This window comes from Anabas testudineus, chromosome 19, assembly GCF_900324465.2.
Source record: "Anabas testudineus chromosome 19, fAnaTes1.2, whole genome shotgun sequence".
NCBI lineage: Eukaryota > Metazoa > Chordata > Actinopteri > Anabantiformes > Anabantidae > Anabas > Anabas testudineus.
In genome coordinates, this window is record NC_046628.1 from 8,047,351 (window position 1) to 8,063,076 (window position 15,726).

The 15,726-nt window shown below is 44.4% G+C and overlaps 1 protein-coding gene across 2 annotated transcripts in view; it reads right to left on the reverse strand.

The window, feature by feature from the left end:
- ntn2 (netrin 2) overlaps positions 1–13,913 on the reverse strand; it is a 38,950-nt gene extending 25,037 nt beyond the window's left edge. Inside the window, exons 1-2 of one of the 2 annotated variants that reach the window (XM_026351079.1) lie at positions 13,794–13,913; positions 1,266–2,523 (exon numbers count right to left, since the gene is read on the reverse strand). In XM_026351079.1, the coding sequence (XP_026206864.1) occupies positions 1,266–2,310 (1,045 nt within the window). In that variant the 5' untranslated portion in view covers positions 2,311–2,523; positions 13,794–13,913. Of the gene's footprint in view, positions 1–1,265; positions 2,524–11,235; positions 11,525–13,793 lie in introns of those variants that run through there. The other variant, XM_026351078.1, reaches the window with a different exon arrangement.
- Between the last annotated feature and the right edge of the window lie 1,813 nt (positions 13,914–15,726).

The window sequence follows — 15,726 nt, forward strand, 5'->3', positions numbered from 1 at the left end:
TTATGACAAGCAAAATCGATCTGAATTAAATTTCACCTCTGCCTATTTATACTAACAGAAACGCTGTAAAACTTACAGCCAAAGAAACATCCACATATTAGAGAAAGAATTCCTGCTAAAACACGTTAATATGACCTGTATTTAAAACTTTTGAACACCCGTCAAACTCATATATGCGCTAAATATCACATCAAAAGCCCGTGATTATAAAAAACCCAATCTAATACAAAATTTACATTAACAAAAATTGCCACATTAATTACTGTAATTTTACTTGGCAAGCTTACAGAGCACGTCTGGATGAGTTTTACTGAGCATGTCAAGAGGTAAAGTGGTAAACGCTGCCAAATAACATTCTTGGATGACTTATCTGTAGCTGTGGGCCAGTGACTCGAGTTGCTTAAGAAAATGTTTTGGGGGTTTTTTTGTGCAGAAATTCAGTAAACATGAGTTTGTTAAGATTAATACTGTATTAATGTACAGGAATGGTAAACAGAGGAGACAAATGGAAAGTAAAGGAAACAGGATTTGGGATTGTGTTTGGAGAGATGTTGGCAAAGTTGCCAGCTCAACCACTATGAGCTACCACAACTTATCACCTGTATAAACACAAATATGCTGTGCCCCGCCAGCAGTCTTAATTAATTACACCTCACAGTCAAACACACCACTACAGTTAAGCATCTAATTTTGTACTCTCCTCTCTCTTTCCCTGTATGTAAATTTAATTTGCTACTCTGACTTTACATTGCTGTTCTCATATTCTCAAAATGAGTGTTGAAAAGGTCGTGACTTGTTGTAACCAGGACATAATTCTCTAATATGTAATTGCATGAACTTTTTTCAGATGCACGGCAAAGTCACACTGATGCATGTGCAACAGAGTTCAGCGCTGTGTGCCGGTCCCTTTTCCTAATTTAGGATTACTCACATTATTGTGTTGGAGAATCAATACCTCTCTGAGTCACAGGGAGGGGAAAATACGAGTGGGTGGCCTGAACACAGGAGTTTTTACAATGATATTTTTATAACACACACTGAGTTGATGTAAAGCCTGTTAAAGTTTTCTACAATTACTACAAGTCAGGTCATCTTCTTAGATTGATTTGTTAAATCCATTGTAAAAGTTATTCAGGTATTGTGTTGGGTCTTCCCTCAGGAAACTTGTTAGGCTAAAAGCAATTAAAACAAACATCAAACAAGAATCTGACATATGAAACATGTGAAACGAGCATGTAGAATTCCAGATAGAGGGAAAAACTTACGCAGACATTCGTTGGCCTCGCGGGCGTTGGCCCTCTGCCATGGTCGGTCATAGTGAAAAGGCTTGCAACGATCACATTCAGGTCCTTCTGTGTTGTGTTTGCAGTCACACACGAGTTTGCCTTCCTTGTCTTTCAGACAGCGGGATGCATGTCCGTTGCATTTACACCTGCCACCAACCTGAAAGTCTCCCACAGCATAGAAATAAGTTGGCAGCGACACTGACACTGGGTCATCATCCCTCCCTCCACTGTTGCTTCCAGCCCCCAGCGCCAGCTCCCGCGGTAGCTGGGGACGACTGAAGACCACACGGATATCTGTGACAGTCACCCAGTCCTGAAGGACAGGGCTGTTGTCAAAGTCTTTGCCTGAGGGCCGTCCATCTAGAGTGCTGAAAGCAATGAGTCCTCCAGAAAGTGGGTAGAGGTCAGTGTGACCATCTGTGCATAGAGCCTCCTGCTCGTTCTGCTTGGTAATGGTTGCTTTGTTGGGCCGATTGTACATACGTCGGCACTGTGAGGAGTAGAACTGGTAGGGCATCCAGGTTTTACCGTAGTCCATGCTCTTGTAAATTGCCAGAGATTCGGGACGTGGTGAACAGAACTGCAGGCTCACGTAAGTGATCTCAAACTTTTTACCCAGGGAAAGGGTCAGGGTCACGTTATACGGTGAGGAGTTCAGATTCTCTGACTGCCAGCAGGTGAGGTTGTGGGCTGAGTTGAGATCAGTGAGGTAGGAAGCAGGGTGGGCACGGCGGGGATCATTTGCATCACAAATTTGGCAAGTGCGAACAGAAGGGCGATCATCGCCCCGCTCCACCACACTACAGGAACGCGACGGAGGACGACCACACACACTGGACACCGTCACCTCCTTGCCGAAGGCAGCATTGATAAACTCAGGGATGCAGCGGCGGGCTGCGCCTGTGTCATCATAGCAAGGATCTGGAGGGGTCTGCTGCCCTGCGAAGGGATTGGTGGCACTGTGGCTGGAGGCTAAGCATACCAGGAGGCACAGGCCCAGCAGGCACCTCCAGGGTTCCCTCATCCTGCTCAGAGGGCCTGTGTGTGTATGTGTGTCTGTGTTTATGCACGGATGTGTTTGTGTGTGTGTACCCAAGAGTCTCTATGTGTAAATGTGACTGAGAATGTGTTGTTACGTGGATGTGTGTGTGACCCCTGTATGTGTATAATTGTGAGTCAATAGAGGGAGAGTGTCTGAGCTCAGTGACCTTTTACTTCAGGCTGACCAGAGCCCCTCCTGTACGAGACAGAAATAAACAGAAAGGTCAATGACATAGATATATTTTTAGCATTAATAATATCAAATAGAAAGTAACACTCATCAAATTCAAATGTAGGAAAAAACAGTTCAGCCATCTTCTATAACAAAATTACACTTCACCTTCTGAAGAAAATTACAATTCAATTCAGTTCAGTGGATGTTTGCATTGACTAATGGACTGTCAAAGGATAAGACAGCTGGAAGAGAGGCCTGGGAGAAAGGATGTGACCATTTAAAAAGAGACATTAGTGTCTGCAAGTGACTGCACCCTGAATTTCAATTCTGGTTTCTTATTCAGTACTTTCTTTCAGGTCAAAACTGGCCAAGCCTTCTAGTCATGCTTGAGCAGAATGACAGAAGTCACCCTATAATCCCCAGCGATGCTGCAAAGCAGTGGACTGTGTGTGACCCTGGCCAAACCTCTGCTTTAAGAGTTGGCCCTGAAAAGAGAAACTATTTTATATATGAGGACATAATTCCACCTTTAGGCTCTTACTGAGGAATCTGACAGGAAATCAACCACTGCAACACTATTGTTACCAAGTGCTGACCCCAAAGAGGGCAGCATTATATTCACTCACCGAACCAGAAAATTCACCAAAAGCAATAGCTAATTATACTCTGTATTAGAAGACGTGAGGCTATGAGACTCCATTCAAGCCTTTCTAAACCTCAGGGTCAAGGCACCTGGATGACATCATTCATATGCTCACAGCTAGACGAGGGGCCTCTCTATCCCAGAATAAGAAAGACTGAGGGATGCAGGGAGAGAAAGCGTTGGGGCAAAGAAAAAGAGATGTATGTGGCCTAAGGCTTTTCCTTCCTAATCCCCTTTTTACTTCAACGGGTGTCACATCTAGAAGAACCCCGTTTCAAAAACGGACAGCTGAGGGGTTGAGAAGGCACCCCAGCTCTCTTTGCGAGGTATTTATTAAATTACAATGAATCACACCCAGCTCCTCCTACCCTCATTCTGCCTCTTATACTACAGCATCCCTCTTCATCTTGGTAGAACAAAAGGCTGTCTCTGTATCCACTTCAGTCAAGCAGGGAAGGCAGACAGACGGATTTAAAGGGAGTCGGACAAACAAAAGTTTCGTTCTTTTCTTGTGTGAGGGGTCCAAAGCTAGCAACCCTCAAAAAGAGCCCAGTGGCCTGGTAAATAGGACCACTCTTCTGTGCTCAAGTGCTTAAAGCCAGGCATTTGGCCTCTCCTCAAGCGTATATTGGGTGTTAAGGGAAAAGCGTGTGAGGGAATTATACAAAGAAGAAAGACGATGGAGAAAAGTGGAAATGTTTCTTGTCATAGAAATTGGTAGGTAACTACATATAACTTGTTTACTGCTTCATCTTCAACTATACTTTAGATAAAGAGAGAAGCCACTCAAGAAAATTTAAAGACCTGAGCAAAAAAAATCTATTACAATGTTCAACATATGAAAAATTGATTGCAGGGAATGGGCCTGCTCCATAAATGAATGGGCTTTGCCAGAGCAGTTAAGGACACTGATCAATGATGTGCCTGAGGACGAAGAGGTTAAAGTGGGCATGCAAGCAGGAGTTCATGAGCCAAGGTACTCCATCAAAAGACTGGTGAAGCTGGCAGGCCTGACACCCACTGGGGAGGACAAGGAGAGATGGCTGATAGAATTAGCAACTCATTAGCATCCAGACCCAGCTTCCATCAGCATAATGTTCATCCAAGAAAAGAAGAACTGAGAGAGGAAGGGGTGGTAGAAAAGAGGTGCAGGAAGGGCTAAAAATTATGACAGGTAAGAGGAAAGAAAAAAGCTGGAGAGAGGGAATTATTCAGACTTGATGGACATGTTGTTGAGGGACTGAGAGAAAGTTCGAAAAAGTTCTTAACAAAACAAATCCAAGCAGGCAAATATTTGACAGACATGAGATACCAGAAAAGAGGATAAACAGGCACAAGGAAAGAAGAGTTTCAGTAGGTAAGAAGGGAAAGAGAGACACACAGGGGGGAGAGAAACAGTGAGGGGCATGACAGTGATAAAGCAGAAATGACTTGAGGGAAGGCGAGTGAGGACAGAGATGAATGGAAGCAGTAGGAGAGAGAGAGAAAGTGACATAGATGGAGAGGAGAGCTGAGAGAAGGACATAAAAATGAGAGAGGGATAGATGAAGGGAGAAACGGAGGGGAGACAGATTAAGGCGAAAGGAGTACATTGGTCTCCGTCTGGACTTGGATGACTAAATATGGTGCGGTCCGTGTGCTGCTGGGCCTGCTGGGAGATTCTTCCAGGGTCTGGTGCTGTCAGGCACATCTGGCAGATGAGCGCGTAGGTTAAACAGAGAGAGAACAGTGTCATGGCTGTTTAATTCCACTCTGTACGCTCTCTGATATAAATGCTAGGCTTGCAGTAAGTATTAACAATTCTCTGAGACAGCACTGTAAAAAAAATATCTACTGTGTATTAAAAACTCAAGACTTATTCTATATCACTGTAAAAACTGCAAAATGTGAACCAGTCCCACAAAATCGGTAGGAATCAATCAGCGATGCCAGGATATCAGCACAGTGGTGTAGCTGGCTGACCTCTGAAATACTGAGAATCTGTTTCAGCATGAAAATCGTCTGCTTTCAGCATCGACAGTGTGTTTAACAAGCCACATGTTTCCCTTAGCGAGGGCAGACATTGTCTTTCATTAAATGTGGTTGAAGTAGCAACAGCTGTGGGCCTGTGTCCCCGTCTTTCTGAAGAAGACAATGGTTACCGCAAAGAAATGATTTAGTTGCAACATTTTCAGGAAACTATTCAAGAGAGCTGTTCAGAAAACAAATCTATTTTCATTGTCTGATTTAAACATGCCTTAGAGATTCAGAGTTATGTTTTTCTTACTAGGGGTTAAATGACAAGATCAGCACAACTCATGCTTGTGCAGTAAATATGAAGATATAGCTCTCAGCCAATATGCTTTGCTTAGCTTAGACTATGACAGGACTGGAAAAGAATGGAAATCAGCTAGTTTGGCAATATGTTTTCAAAATCTGAATACAAGCAACCTCTGAAGCTCAATTATTCACACATTATATTATATTTAGTTTGTTTAAATTGTACCAAAAGCATAAGATACACATTTGCTGGTGGCCTACACTGACTGTTACTGTTCCTGACAGAGTCTGGCTCAATAGACAAGAATGTTGTTGCATTTCCTAAATGTCAAACTATTCTTCTAATACATTTAGCAGTAATAAATGTATTATTAGTCACATGTGACATCAGCTTTCGAATTCAAGTTTTGATTTTTGATATTGGCTCAACTTTTATTTACATTTCATCTACAGATTGGACCTTTAAACTTAGATCCAACCCCTCATCACAAAAACCTGACACCATCTGGTATGTTAAAAGACAAACGGATTCTGTGTCAGCTAAGCCACTTTCAAGTGAATAGCTGTTTGGAGTGCAGTGACAAACACGAGCTGCATAGCTAATTCATCACTGAAACATTCCTCTGTGGAGTAATGGCAAGGAAAATGTACTTGTGCCGACGTGCTCCAATCCCCAGTGGCTAAGCTACTGCAGCTTTAAATATTTAGCCCATTAGTATTATGGGCACAGTCTGTGAATGGATGAAATAAATATGGGGCTTTTAGAGTGGAAGCCCCTGCATAAAAAGTTGTGCTCTGTCCCAAAGACTACTCAGGCCATTCCTGTAATTGGAACAGATTCAATAGCTGAATCAGTGACAGCCCAATTAGAGGAGGTATATGACGAAGGGCAAAGAGAAGGACAATTAAATTAGAAAGAGGTGGGTGAGCAATCGACAGAGAGGCAATGAGGCAGAGAGAGAGAAAGACAAGAACAGGAAGATGGCAGGGTGGTCTGGTGGTTTCAGCAGAGACATTCCAAGGAACGTTTTTTCAGCTTCTCCCTGTCACCGGGAGATCATCCCATGTTGAGCTGTCTCTCTTTCAAGCGTGGGTGCCTCTGTCAGAGTTCACAGATTAGGAAAACAGAAGTCGCTGAGAGGCTTTATTTGGCTTGGGTGAAGAGGAGGGCGCTGGGGGAGGTGAGGATAGGCAAGGGACAGCTGAGCCACTTTGTATCCCAAGTGGGAGCTTTTCATGCTGCTCTGCAGAGTTGGCGTGGCTGCCCCACTCAAACGGGGAGTGAATAGAGGTCTTCTAGGTTACCTCACTTGGATGACAGCAAGCTGAGGCCCAAACTGGTGCCCTGCTGTCCCTCCAGTCTGCTGTACAGTAATCCCTGGTGGGGTTATTAGTGGCTCCTCAGAACCATGGAGGACTTTTTAATAGGCTAACAACAGGACCACCTTCATTCTCATTATGGAAAGACGCATAGTATGAATATAAAAGAAGAACATGAGCAGCAACAAAGTCAGTCTTTATACGAGCTATATATGGTTTGACACTGCTTTTAGTTGCATCAATGCATTTTTTAATGAATCATTTTATTTAATTATCTCTGTTTAGTCCAGACATGGGGGTAGAACTATCACATTTTGTTGAGCTCTAGTTGATGTCGTCACACTGCAGATTTCATCTGTCGCAAAACCTTTCATATATACCATTTACAGTGATTTCGGTTGATCAACTAATCAATAATTGACTAGTTTAATCAGCATAAATAACATCATTAGAAAATGCAGCCTTATGCACACAAACAGAGGAACCAACATGACTGACAGGCCTCGGGCAACAGGGTCAGATACTACTGGCTGAAATTCTACTTGACGACACTTGCAGGTGTCTGCAGTGGTGATGACGATCTTGCGTCAATGTGCATGTGTGGGTGGCTGGTTAATGTGGGGGTGAAGCGCACTCAGAGTTCCTCACTGGCATTCATTAGGGACTTAGGAGGAGGAGGAGGAGCAGGGAGGGCCAAGGGCAGGAGGGGGTCAACTCTCACAGCTGAGGGCATCATTAGCGGGAGGATCACTGACAAATTTTTAAAGCCTGCTTATGCCTGCTCAGCGGCTATGTGAAGGTCCTTGTGGAGCATTTTTTCTTTTGCTCGAGTATCACTCCAGTGTGCAAAATGTTTCAATATCGTCTCAGCTATTATTTCAGGCAAACTGCTTCACCTGAACTACTTGCTACAACACCAACAATCGTACATCACAGGTTAACAAGTGTGTGTGAGGTTAAAGATTAAACACAGACTGTAAATTAAATCATCTCTCTTTCTTCCACCTCTGCATTTGACAGTGAGGGAGACTGCAGGGAGAAATACTGAACGTCCAGTGGAGGAATGCAGCAGCTTCTGTGGCCCGGCCCACACTACTGGCCCAACTCTGACAGCGGTTCTTTAAATCAACAGAACCTGATCCAGAGCCGAACAGAAGGAGAGACGACAGACAGCGCGAGGTGGAATATGAGGTCAGGTTGGTTCTCACCAAATCACAGACAGGAAGCTGTGCAAAGCTACTGCTTTCTGTATTCACGTACATATACACTTCAGTAGAAATGCTGATAGGACAAGTTGTGGTATATTTTTCTGTGAATGAAGTCTTCTGTGAGGTCAGTGTTTCTAGCGAGACACTGGGATGTAGGGAGGGGACAGGATGTGAGCAAGCAGAATGATCAGGGCAACAGTGATTCACTACACTCAGGGCTTAAACAGGGTTAATTCGTAAGAAAGAGATCAGCATGAATACAGATTTGCTGAATAAGAAGGGTCCTTTGTGAGAGTTTCACACAGATTCTGCAATGAGAAATAATTAATTACAGTAAAAGGGAATACTTGAGCCCAAGAGCAAATTGAATATTGGGTTAAAACTACCGAGGGGGTTCGACAAGGCTTCAGGCCCAAAAAACAGTTTCAGTTATAGCTGTGAACTTTAGAGTGAAGGAGGACAAAGACAGACTTTGTATTGGATGTTTAACTGGCAGAGTGATGGACTTGGGAGTGAAGGGACAGGAGTTCAAAAAATTTATAGCATCCAATGTCAAGCTCTGATCTGCTTTCAAATGCAAGAAATATTTTCCCAACATGTGCTGTCAAGATGCGCCTGAGAAAGGGATGACACCCACGGCCCTGTGATGGCAGACAGAGCCACAGATTCCTTGTCAGTGTTTGTAACTGGATGAGAGCCACTGAGCGAGGTTACAGAGCTGATGAAGACGTGTAGTAAATACGGCGATGGTTAAAGTTCCCCTAAGTACTGTTTTCAGTAGATGTGGGTAGACTGAGGGATCCTTCATTGAACACTTCCCATGGACCTGAGCTTAACCCCGACCGCAGCTTTGCAGCAGTGTGGTTGGACGGTGGTGGTCTCGGAGGGGCAGGTGAGGTGTTCCTGCACATGAGAGGAAGCTGCTCGTTTAGAGGGATGGAAGGATTTAAGGAGAGAGGTGAGTGCTCCTTCAAAGCTCTTTGAAGGCTGGCTGTGGTAGGCAGGGCTGTGGTTTTCCCAAAAAAGCCCCCCTAACAGGAAAACAGTCTCTCTTTTTTTTTTCCATTGCAAAAGCGCACCCTCTACCCTACAGCTGAAAGCAAGGACCTGCTTTGAACTCACAGGAGGAAAAAACCACAAATCATTTTATTAAGTGCCTGGAATACTTGCACGGTTGTGTACATTGCACGTAAACGCACACGTTGTTGATGGACTAACACATGCTCTCCAGCATATTCACAGCATTCACACGAGAAGGCACCTTGATAAGGATGCCAAAGCTTCCAGAGTCTCCACATCCACTCTTTCTCTCTTGGCCTCAATGCTAGAGTGCACGATAGGTCAGAGGTCAGCTGGATCCCAGTGACAAGAGGAAAACATAACAAATAAAGTCTCGTCAATCAAATGGCAGCACATACATCCTTTGTGCTGCCTGTTGACATGCTTTGGTAGGTAAATAAATAGCTCCTTTGTAGAAATCATCTGGCAACACAATGTATTTAAAGTAAATGTTCAAGTCAGATAAGAATATTGATAGGTACTAAATAGACATAGAAACACACATGTGGACCTCACACATACACACACACATATGCTGCTGCATCTGGAGGAAATGTGTGGCTGACAGCAGGCCTGGCAGGGTGCGGGGAGTGGCAGGAAGAAGCATGTGCCTTTTTGCCCCTGGATCCTCTTCTCACGGTGAGAAGAGACATCTTGTGTGTCATGCCGACGAATGACAGGTATTGTAACAGGAAAAAGGGAGCACACACACACACACACACACACACACACACACACAATTTCTCACTGGATGAGTAAACCCACAGCTACTTAAGTCGGAAGTAAGACAACATTTCACTCTCACCTCTAAAGTGGAGACAATGAATGAGTAAGTATGTGAGTGTGTGATGTGGTATCACACCACATCCACTTCTTGGTCTAAATATAAATTAATGCTAGCGATGGAGCAAAGACCACGTTATGAATCTGCTATTTAACAAAATGCAGACTGCTCTGTTTAATGTGCAATTGTGTGCCAGAGCTCCACAAACAGCTGCGACGTGAACGGTGATCACTCTTATCTCAGAGTTCACTGGCAGCTTCAGCAGGATCGTGGCTGAGAAGAGCTAAGTCGGCCTGACTCAGGGACGGGATGGGTGGTTAATAACGGAAAAGAAGGAACTGGAAGAGAGATCTGGCTCCATTCGTTCACTTTTTTCTGGAATACCAAATACAAAAAAAAGGAAGAAAGCTGCACTGTGGTGCCTTGGATTACCGTCCACATCATGTGCCTTCAGCTGCTCCTGCTCTCCCTCTCTCACTATTGGTGGGATAGGGGTGTGATGCAATTAAATACAGATGATTAACTTGCAGAAGCAGGGAAGCAGTGGCCATGCTCCAAATGAACAGCAGAGACACGTCCAACTCAGAAATTTCCCTTTCGGTTTAAACTTGACGTTTCACATTCTCTCTGACTTTAGCTGGGCCTTATTCATGGACTGATTCCAGTCATTTGCGGTGAGAGTGAGAAGTAGGTCATGTGGCTGAGGCTGTGAGGAACAGGGGCATACTTAAAGTCTATGGAAGCACTTTTGATAAGCATTATGTTTGGGACTCTGAGCTGAGAAAGTCTGTGACTCATCAATGTAACAGGTTTAAGTGTCAGATCAAGCAAATCACCACTTTACAGCCAATAAATCACAGAAAACAAAATGAATATTTATCAATATATATATATATAATGCATATATATCAATACACATGTGGAGGCGTCAAAGCGAAAAGGGAAAATATTAGAAGTGACAAACGCATTGGGAGACTTGGCGAGGGCAGTGCCCAGGAAGACGGGAAGCGAGAAGCGCTCTGCTTGCTTTGGCATCCGCGTCTGGCTGTAAATTCAAGTCGCTATTAAAGCTCACTGGCTCTGTAAAGCCCACTTCTTGTGCCTCGTATTAAAAACTCTTTTTTTTTTTCTCACTTTTTCGCTGCGACCCGTCGGCCAGTTGTAAACCGAGGAGGCTGACACCTGTCTGCGGCGTCTGCTGCTGTGAGCCAGCGCGCTCCGGTGATTCAGCGATCCCAAGACCCACTTACAGCGCCAACCTCAGCCTATAATAAAGTAATGATAGTCACTGGTTTCGCTTAAAACCAACGGCATGTAATGGACTGCCCGTTACACAAAGTGAGTCACTTTCTTCTCTGAGGAAATATGTGGTGCGTAAAATTGAAATCTGCTCTCCATAGAACATGATCACACTGACTGGGAATTAAACACACACAGTGACCCGCAAATTATACACTTACCCCAGTGTCAAGTCGAAAAATGCCGGTGTCTTTGAATGTGAAAAGATTTCCGCTGAGAGAGATCCACACCAATTAGCCTTTAGGTTCTCTTTAGGGAACGATCGTCCTATCCAAACGCGAAACCAGCTCGTCTCTCTGGCGCTCGCCTCGTAGAGATGTTAAAAGGACGAGATCAACGCGTGCAGCGTAGCTTCAAGTGAGGGGACACCGAAGGAGAGGTGAACGACTGCACCCACCCGCGCCCGAAGCTCAAACCCACTGAAAACTGTCCAGCACGTCCATAGGTTGTAAAGCGAGCCCGGGGGAGGCTACTCCCCGTTAAAATCAAACCCAGATTTCCCAACCATGTGTATGTGTGTGTGTTAGAGAGAAGGAGAGAGAGAGAGGGAGACAGAGATGTGTGTGTGTGTGTGTAGGGGGGTGGGGGGTGTAAATATCCCAAAAGCCCAGTGCTTCCTATACTTCAGTTTAATTTTACCTGTAAGTTGGTGATGCGTAAAATTTTGCCATGTAGCCAAAATAACGTGCAAACTAAAATAAACACTTCGTCAAACTACCACTTGCTCCGGGACTTTTTCCCCTTGCACAAGACAACTGTTCTCACTTTTACAACAAATACCTCCGCCGCTTTACGGACTGATTGTTACCGCGCTGCCTGCTCCAAATGCCTCACGGCTCGCTGTGTTCACAGGCAGCCATATGGAGGTCGTAATGAGAACACACCGTTTAACCTGTTGAAACAGAGGAGGCCTAGCGGGGCTCCGGGGCCCGCAGAAACAAGAGGCAGATGCAGAATGTTATAACTTATTAATCCTAATAATAGTCACATGTTGGTTTCATTAGTTTACGCATGTGCGTCAAGGCACTAAAATTATGACATTTGGATGGTTTGATTAATATGTAATGCTGTAATAAAAGTCGCATCATGGTATTGGCTCGCTGTTACATCATGTGCATGGTCAGTAGGAGGTTCATTTTGGCACAGACAATGTGGCCCTGCTTTCTTGGCCATGACAGCGGCACATTAACTCATTAAGTGCATTCACGTGGCTTTATCCCCCTGTCTTAATGTGGGGGTTAGAGATAATGATGAATGCTTGCAGTTTTGTGTAGTCTGTCGGGGGCCAGTGTGCGTAAAAGCGCACCGAGGATGCCATTGGTTTCAAGTGGCATGAATTAAAATAGGTAATTCAGCTGTAGTCGGTGATATCGCGTTGTAGTAACAGTTCTTTGACAACAGGAAGTTAAAGATCAGACGTGGTGCTTTTTGTTTGAGGCACTAATGTGTTTTTGGTTTTCCTGTAACAACTTTCAGACTGTCTCAGCCAATCAAACCTGAGCACTAGAGCTAATGGTTTGGTAAATTCGTGCAGAAGAACATGTGTTAGGTTTGTAAAACTAACCCAGCACAACAGCGAGGACGCGCCCGGTCTGTTCTCCGACTCTGTTCCTTTCCAGGCGTCAGCCCGCGTGTTGCTCTCTCTGTGTTATTACAGGTGCCGCCTGCCTACTGACGGCTCATTATTCGTGCCGATCAAATCCCGAGCACCTCCTGGCTCTGCTCTAAGCTGATCAACATTCCTCCTGTATTTACTGCACCATCCTCTGGGGGGAACGGCCCGGTCCGGCCCGGCCCGACCCCGCTAGACTGGAGCTGCGCTTTGGTGTCTTTATCCCAATAACACCTCACACTAAGAGCCAGTAGACATGTGTGCTGACCCGCGGGTCATTATAATAAAATATCATAACTCCTGTGCGCCTGCGTCAGAAAACACCTGCAGCCAAAACTAATGAAGGACGTTAATGAAGAGGAGGAGAGAGAAACGTGAGAACGACGCCGCCAATTAAAGGATTTCAGCACAAAGGAGGAAACCGGTGCCAACTTCATCCAAAAGGACTCGAATCAATGAAATCTCATTAAATGGAGCCAAAGAAAATTATGAGCAAGTGCGAGGCTGTGCTTTGAAATGAGAAGTGAAAACCTCCCTTGTTTGCCTCTTGTCGAGCCACTTTATTCTTGATTTGTCCAAATCCAGGTTTTCTTTTAAATTTCTCCTCTCACTGGTCATTTTTCTAACGTGAATCAAATCCTAAAGTCGGGTTTTGAATGGATTTTAGTATTTTATTGTAATTTTACTCATGTCCCCTGGACTTTTTTTTTTTTTTAATTCTCTGTTACTGAGACATTTCTAAATGGCCTTGAAGAGGCACTTTTATCATCCGCTCTCTGTGATATCTATTAAAATAGTTGGGTTTTTATAATTAAAAACATTTAATCTAACATATTGGAAGTAGGGCAGTAAATAAATACACTAAAACAATCTCAGCAGGCTTTGGTCCAATACTCTGATATAATAATACTGTATTTTCTTAATAAGAGGAATTATAACCGTCTGCCAACCTGCAGTAGGCTACATGCAGTGATGTCTGTTGAAATTGTGACAGTAACGTCCACGTTTACGCATTTCTGACCCACATGAAGGAGTTCCAGGCACTAATTTAACATTAGCGTTAAAGACAGACAGAAAGAAAGCAAGACTAACAGGCAACACACTCACTTGCTGTCAGATGGGATTCAAGCGGAGAGCTCTCCTCGGTCCCTCAGTGTTGTTGCACTTGGATCAGTCGGATTTTGTGTGAAGAACAAGCCTCAGTTCTCTGTCTGTTCAAAGCTCGGGGCTCTCAGCGTCGGGTTCCCTGCGGCGGACACCCTGGAGAAAATGTCAGGCTCCGCATTTTTCCTCGCTTCATTTTTTGGCACCCCTGCTGCTGGGCGCAAGGAGAGATGCTTACCCCCCCCCCCACCACCACCACCACCACCTCTCTCTCCTCACTGCCACCACCTGCTTGTTCTATAAGGTCAGGGCGCCCTCTTGTGGCGAAACACGCGAAACTCTCAGTCAGGATCCCAACTCTGATCATTGTCTTTGCTTCGTGAGCAGAGTTCATCTCGACACTCTCACAGTCCACAGGTCAATGCAGACATTTAGGATAAGTAAAGAACAAATGAATAGGTGCACCCTCGTCTACTTTCCAGGGCACCACGGACCCCTCTCATCCTGCAAACATCCTTATTCCAAAGCCACCAGCACTCTCTCTGTAATTAATGCTTATAGAAAAGAAATAAAATAAAATAAAATAAAGTAAAGTAAGTAGATAAATCCTGTTCAAAATCTCACCCACACACAGAGTCATCAGATTATGAACCCAATCATCGAAGGCTTCCTGTCAGTCCTGATTATTCAGTGAATTAGTGTGGATGTCATGGTTCCAGCTCTCTACTCTGTCTGTCTTTCTGTTTCCGGTTTCCCTCTCCCGACCTCATGACTCTGATATTCATTGGCCACACCTGTGCCACTCCCTCACTTCTCTATTTAAGCAGCTCCATGTGTCTCTCCACTCTGCCCGATAGTCTCACATCAACCTGAGGAAACGATCCAGTATTCATTCAGACTGGCCTCTTGCGATTGAACCTGCCTGATCTGAACCTGTGTCTGCTTTGCCCTTCGGTACTGTGACTGTTTTCTGCCTGACGTGTTCCTGCTCCCCTCTGCCTCCTTCCCTGTTCTGTCCCTGTGTACGACCTGGACCATCTCTTGACACTGCTATCAGCCTTTTGGATCTCTGTTCTCTTTATGGCCTATCTGTGTTGACCTCTATTGTTGTTTGGACCTGTTTGTCTTTTCTCTGTATGACCCTGGAATTGTCTCTCGTTCTGCACCTCAGATTTCTGGAGAACTGTCAACTGTTACTGTGTGTGTTCACTAACCCATTGTGCTTAAGCAACATGGCTCATTCTGCAGACTATATCATTCCTCCTCTGGTCCTAGTCTACATGTGCTTCGTTGTACTGTCGGCCATCTTGGAAGCTCCACCATATTCACTGGTTCACGAGCCACCACCTCTTCCTTTTCACCACTCTACACAACACCTCACCGTCTTCTACCTGGTTCATTGCCGCTCGACCACCATTCACCACGACTTCAGTGAGTACACCTTAAAAACATTACCCAGGATCCAGCCAGACTCGATCTAACTCTGTCTCCTCTCCTAGAAATCATACTCACTTGACGACAGCTCTGTTCGGCTGCTGGTGCATTATCATCTATAAACCTCTAACCTTCATTATCTTACAGTTGTGTTGTGGTCTCTGGTTATGGAGTCAGATCCTAGGCACACGACCGTGGACCTATTATGATTTGTACTTAAGCCAGTACAAGACATTTGTACGAGCCTTTATACTATTATACACATTTGTTCACTATTGTTGAATATTTGTTATAATTATGATTGAAGACAATGAAAGGATCCGACTATTATCACATTTTGTTCTCACTTGTTCTCATGTTTTTGTTTTTGTTTTTTTTCTCCTTAATGCCTCCCAATGGAAAAACGTTACCAACATCTTTGTTCTGTATGTGATCTAAAGACAGTTCTTTGTGGTACATCTTTGTGTATTTGTTACCTTTTCATTAAAAATTATCCACTCTA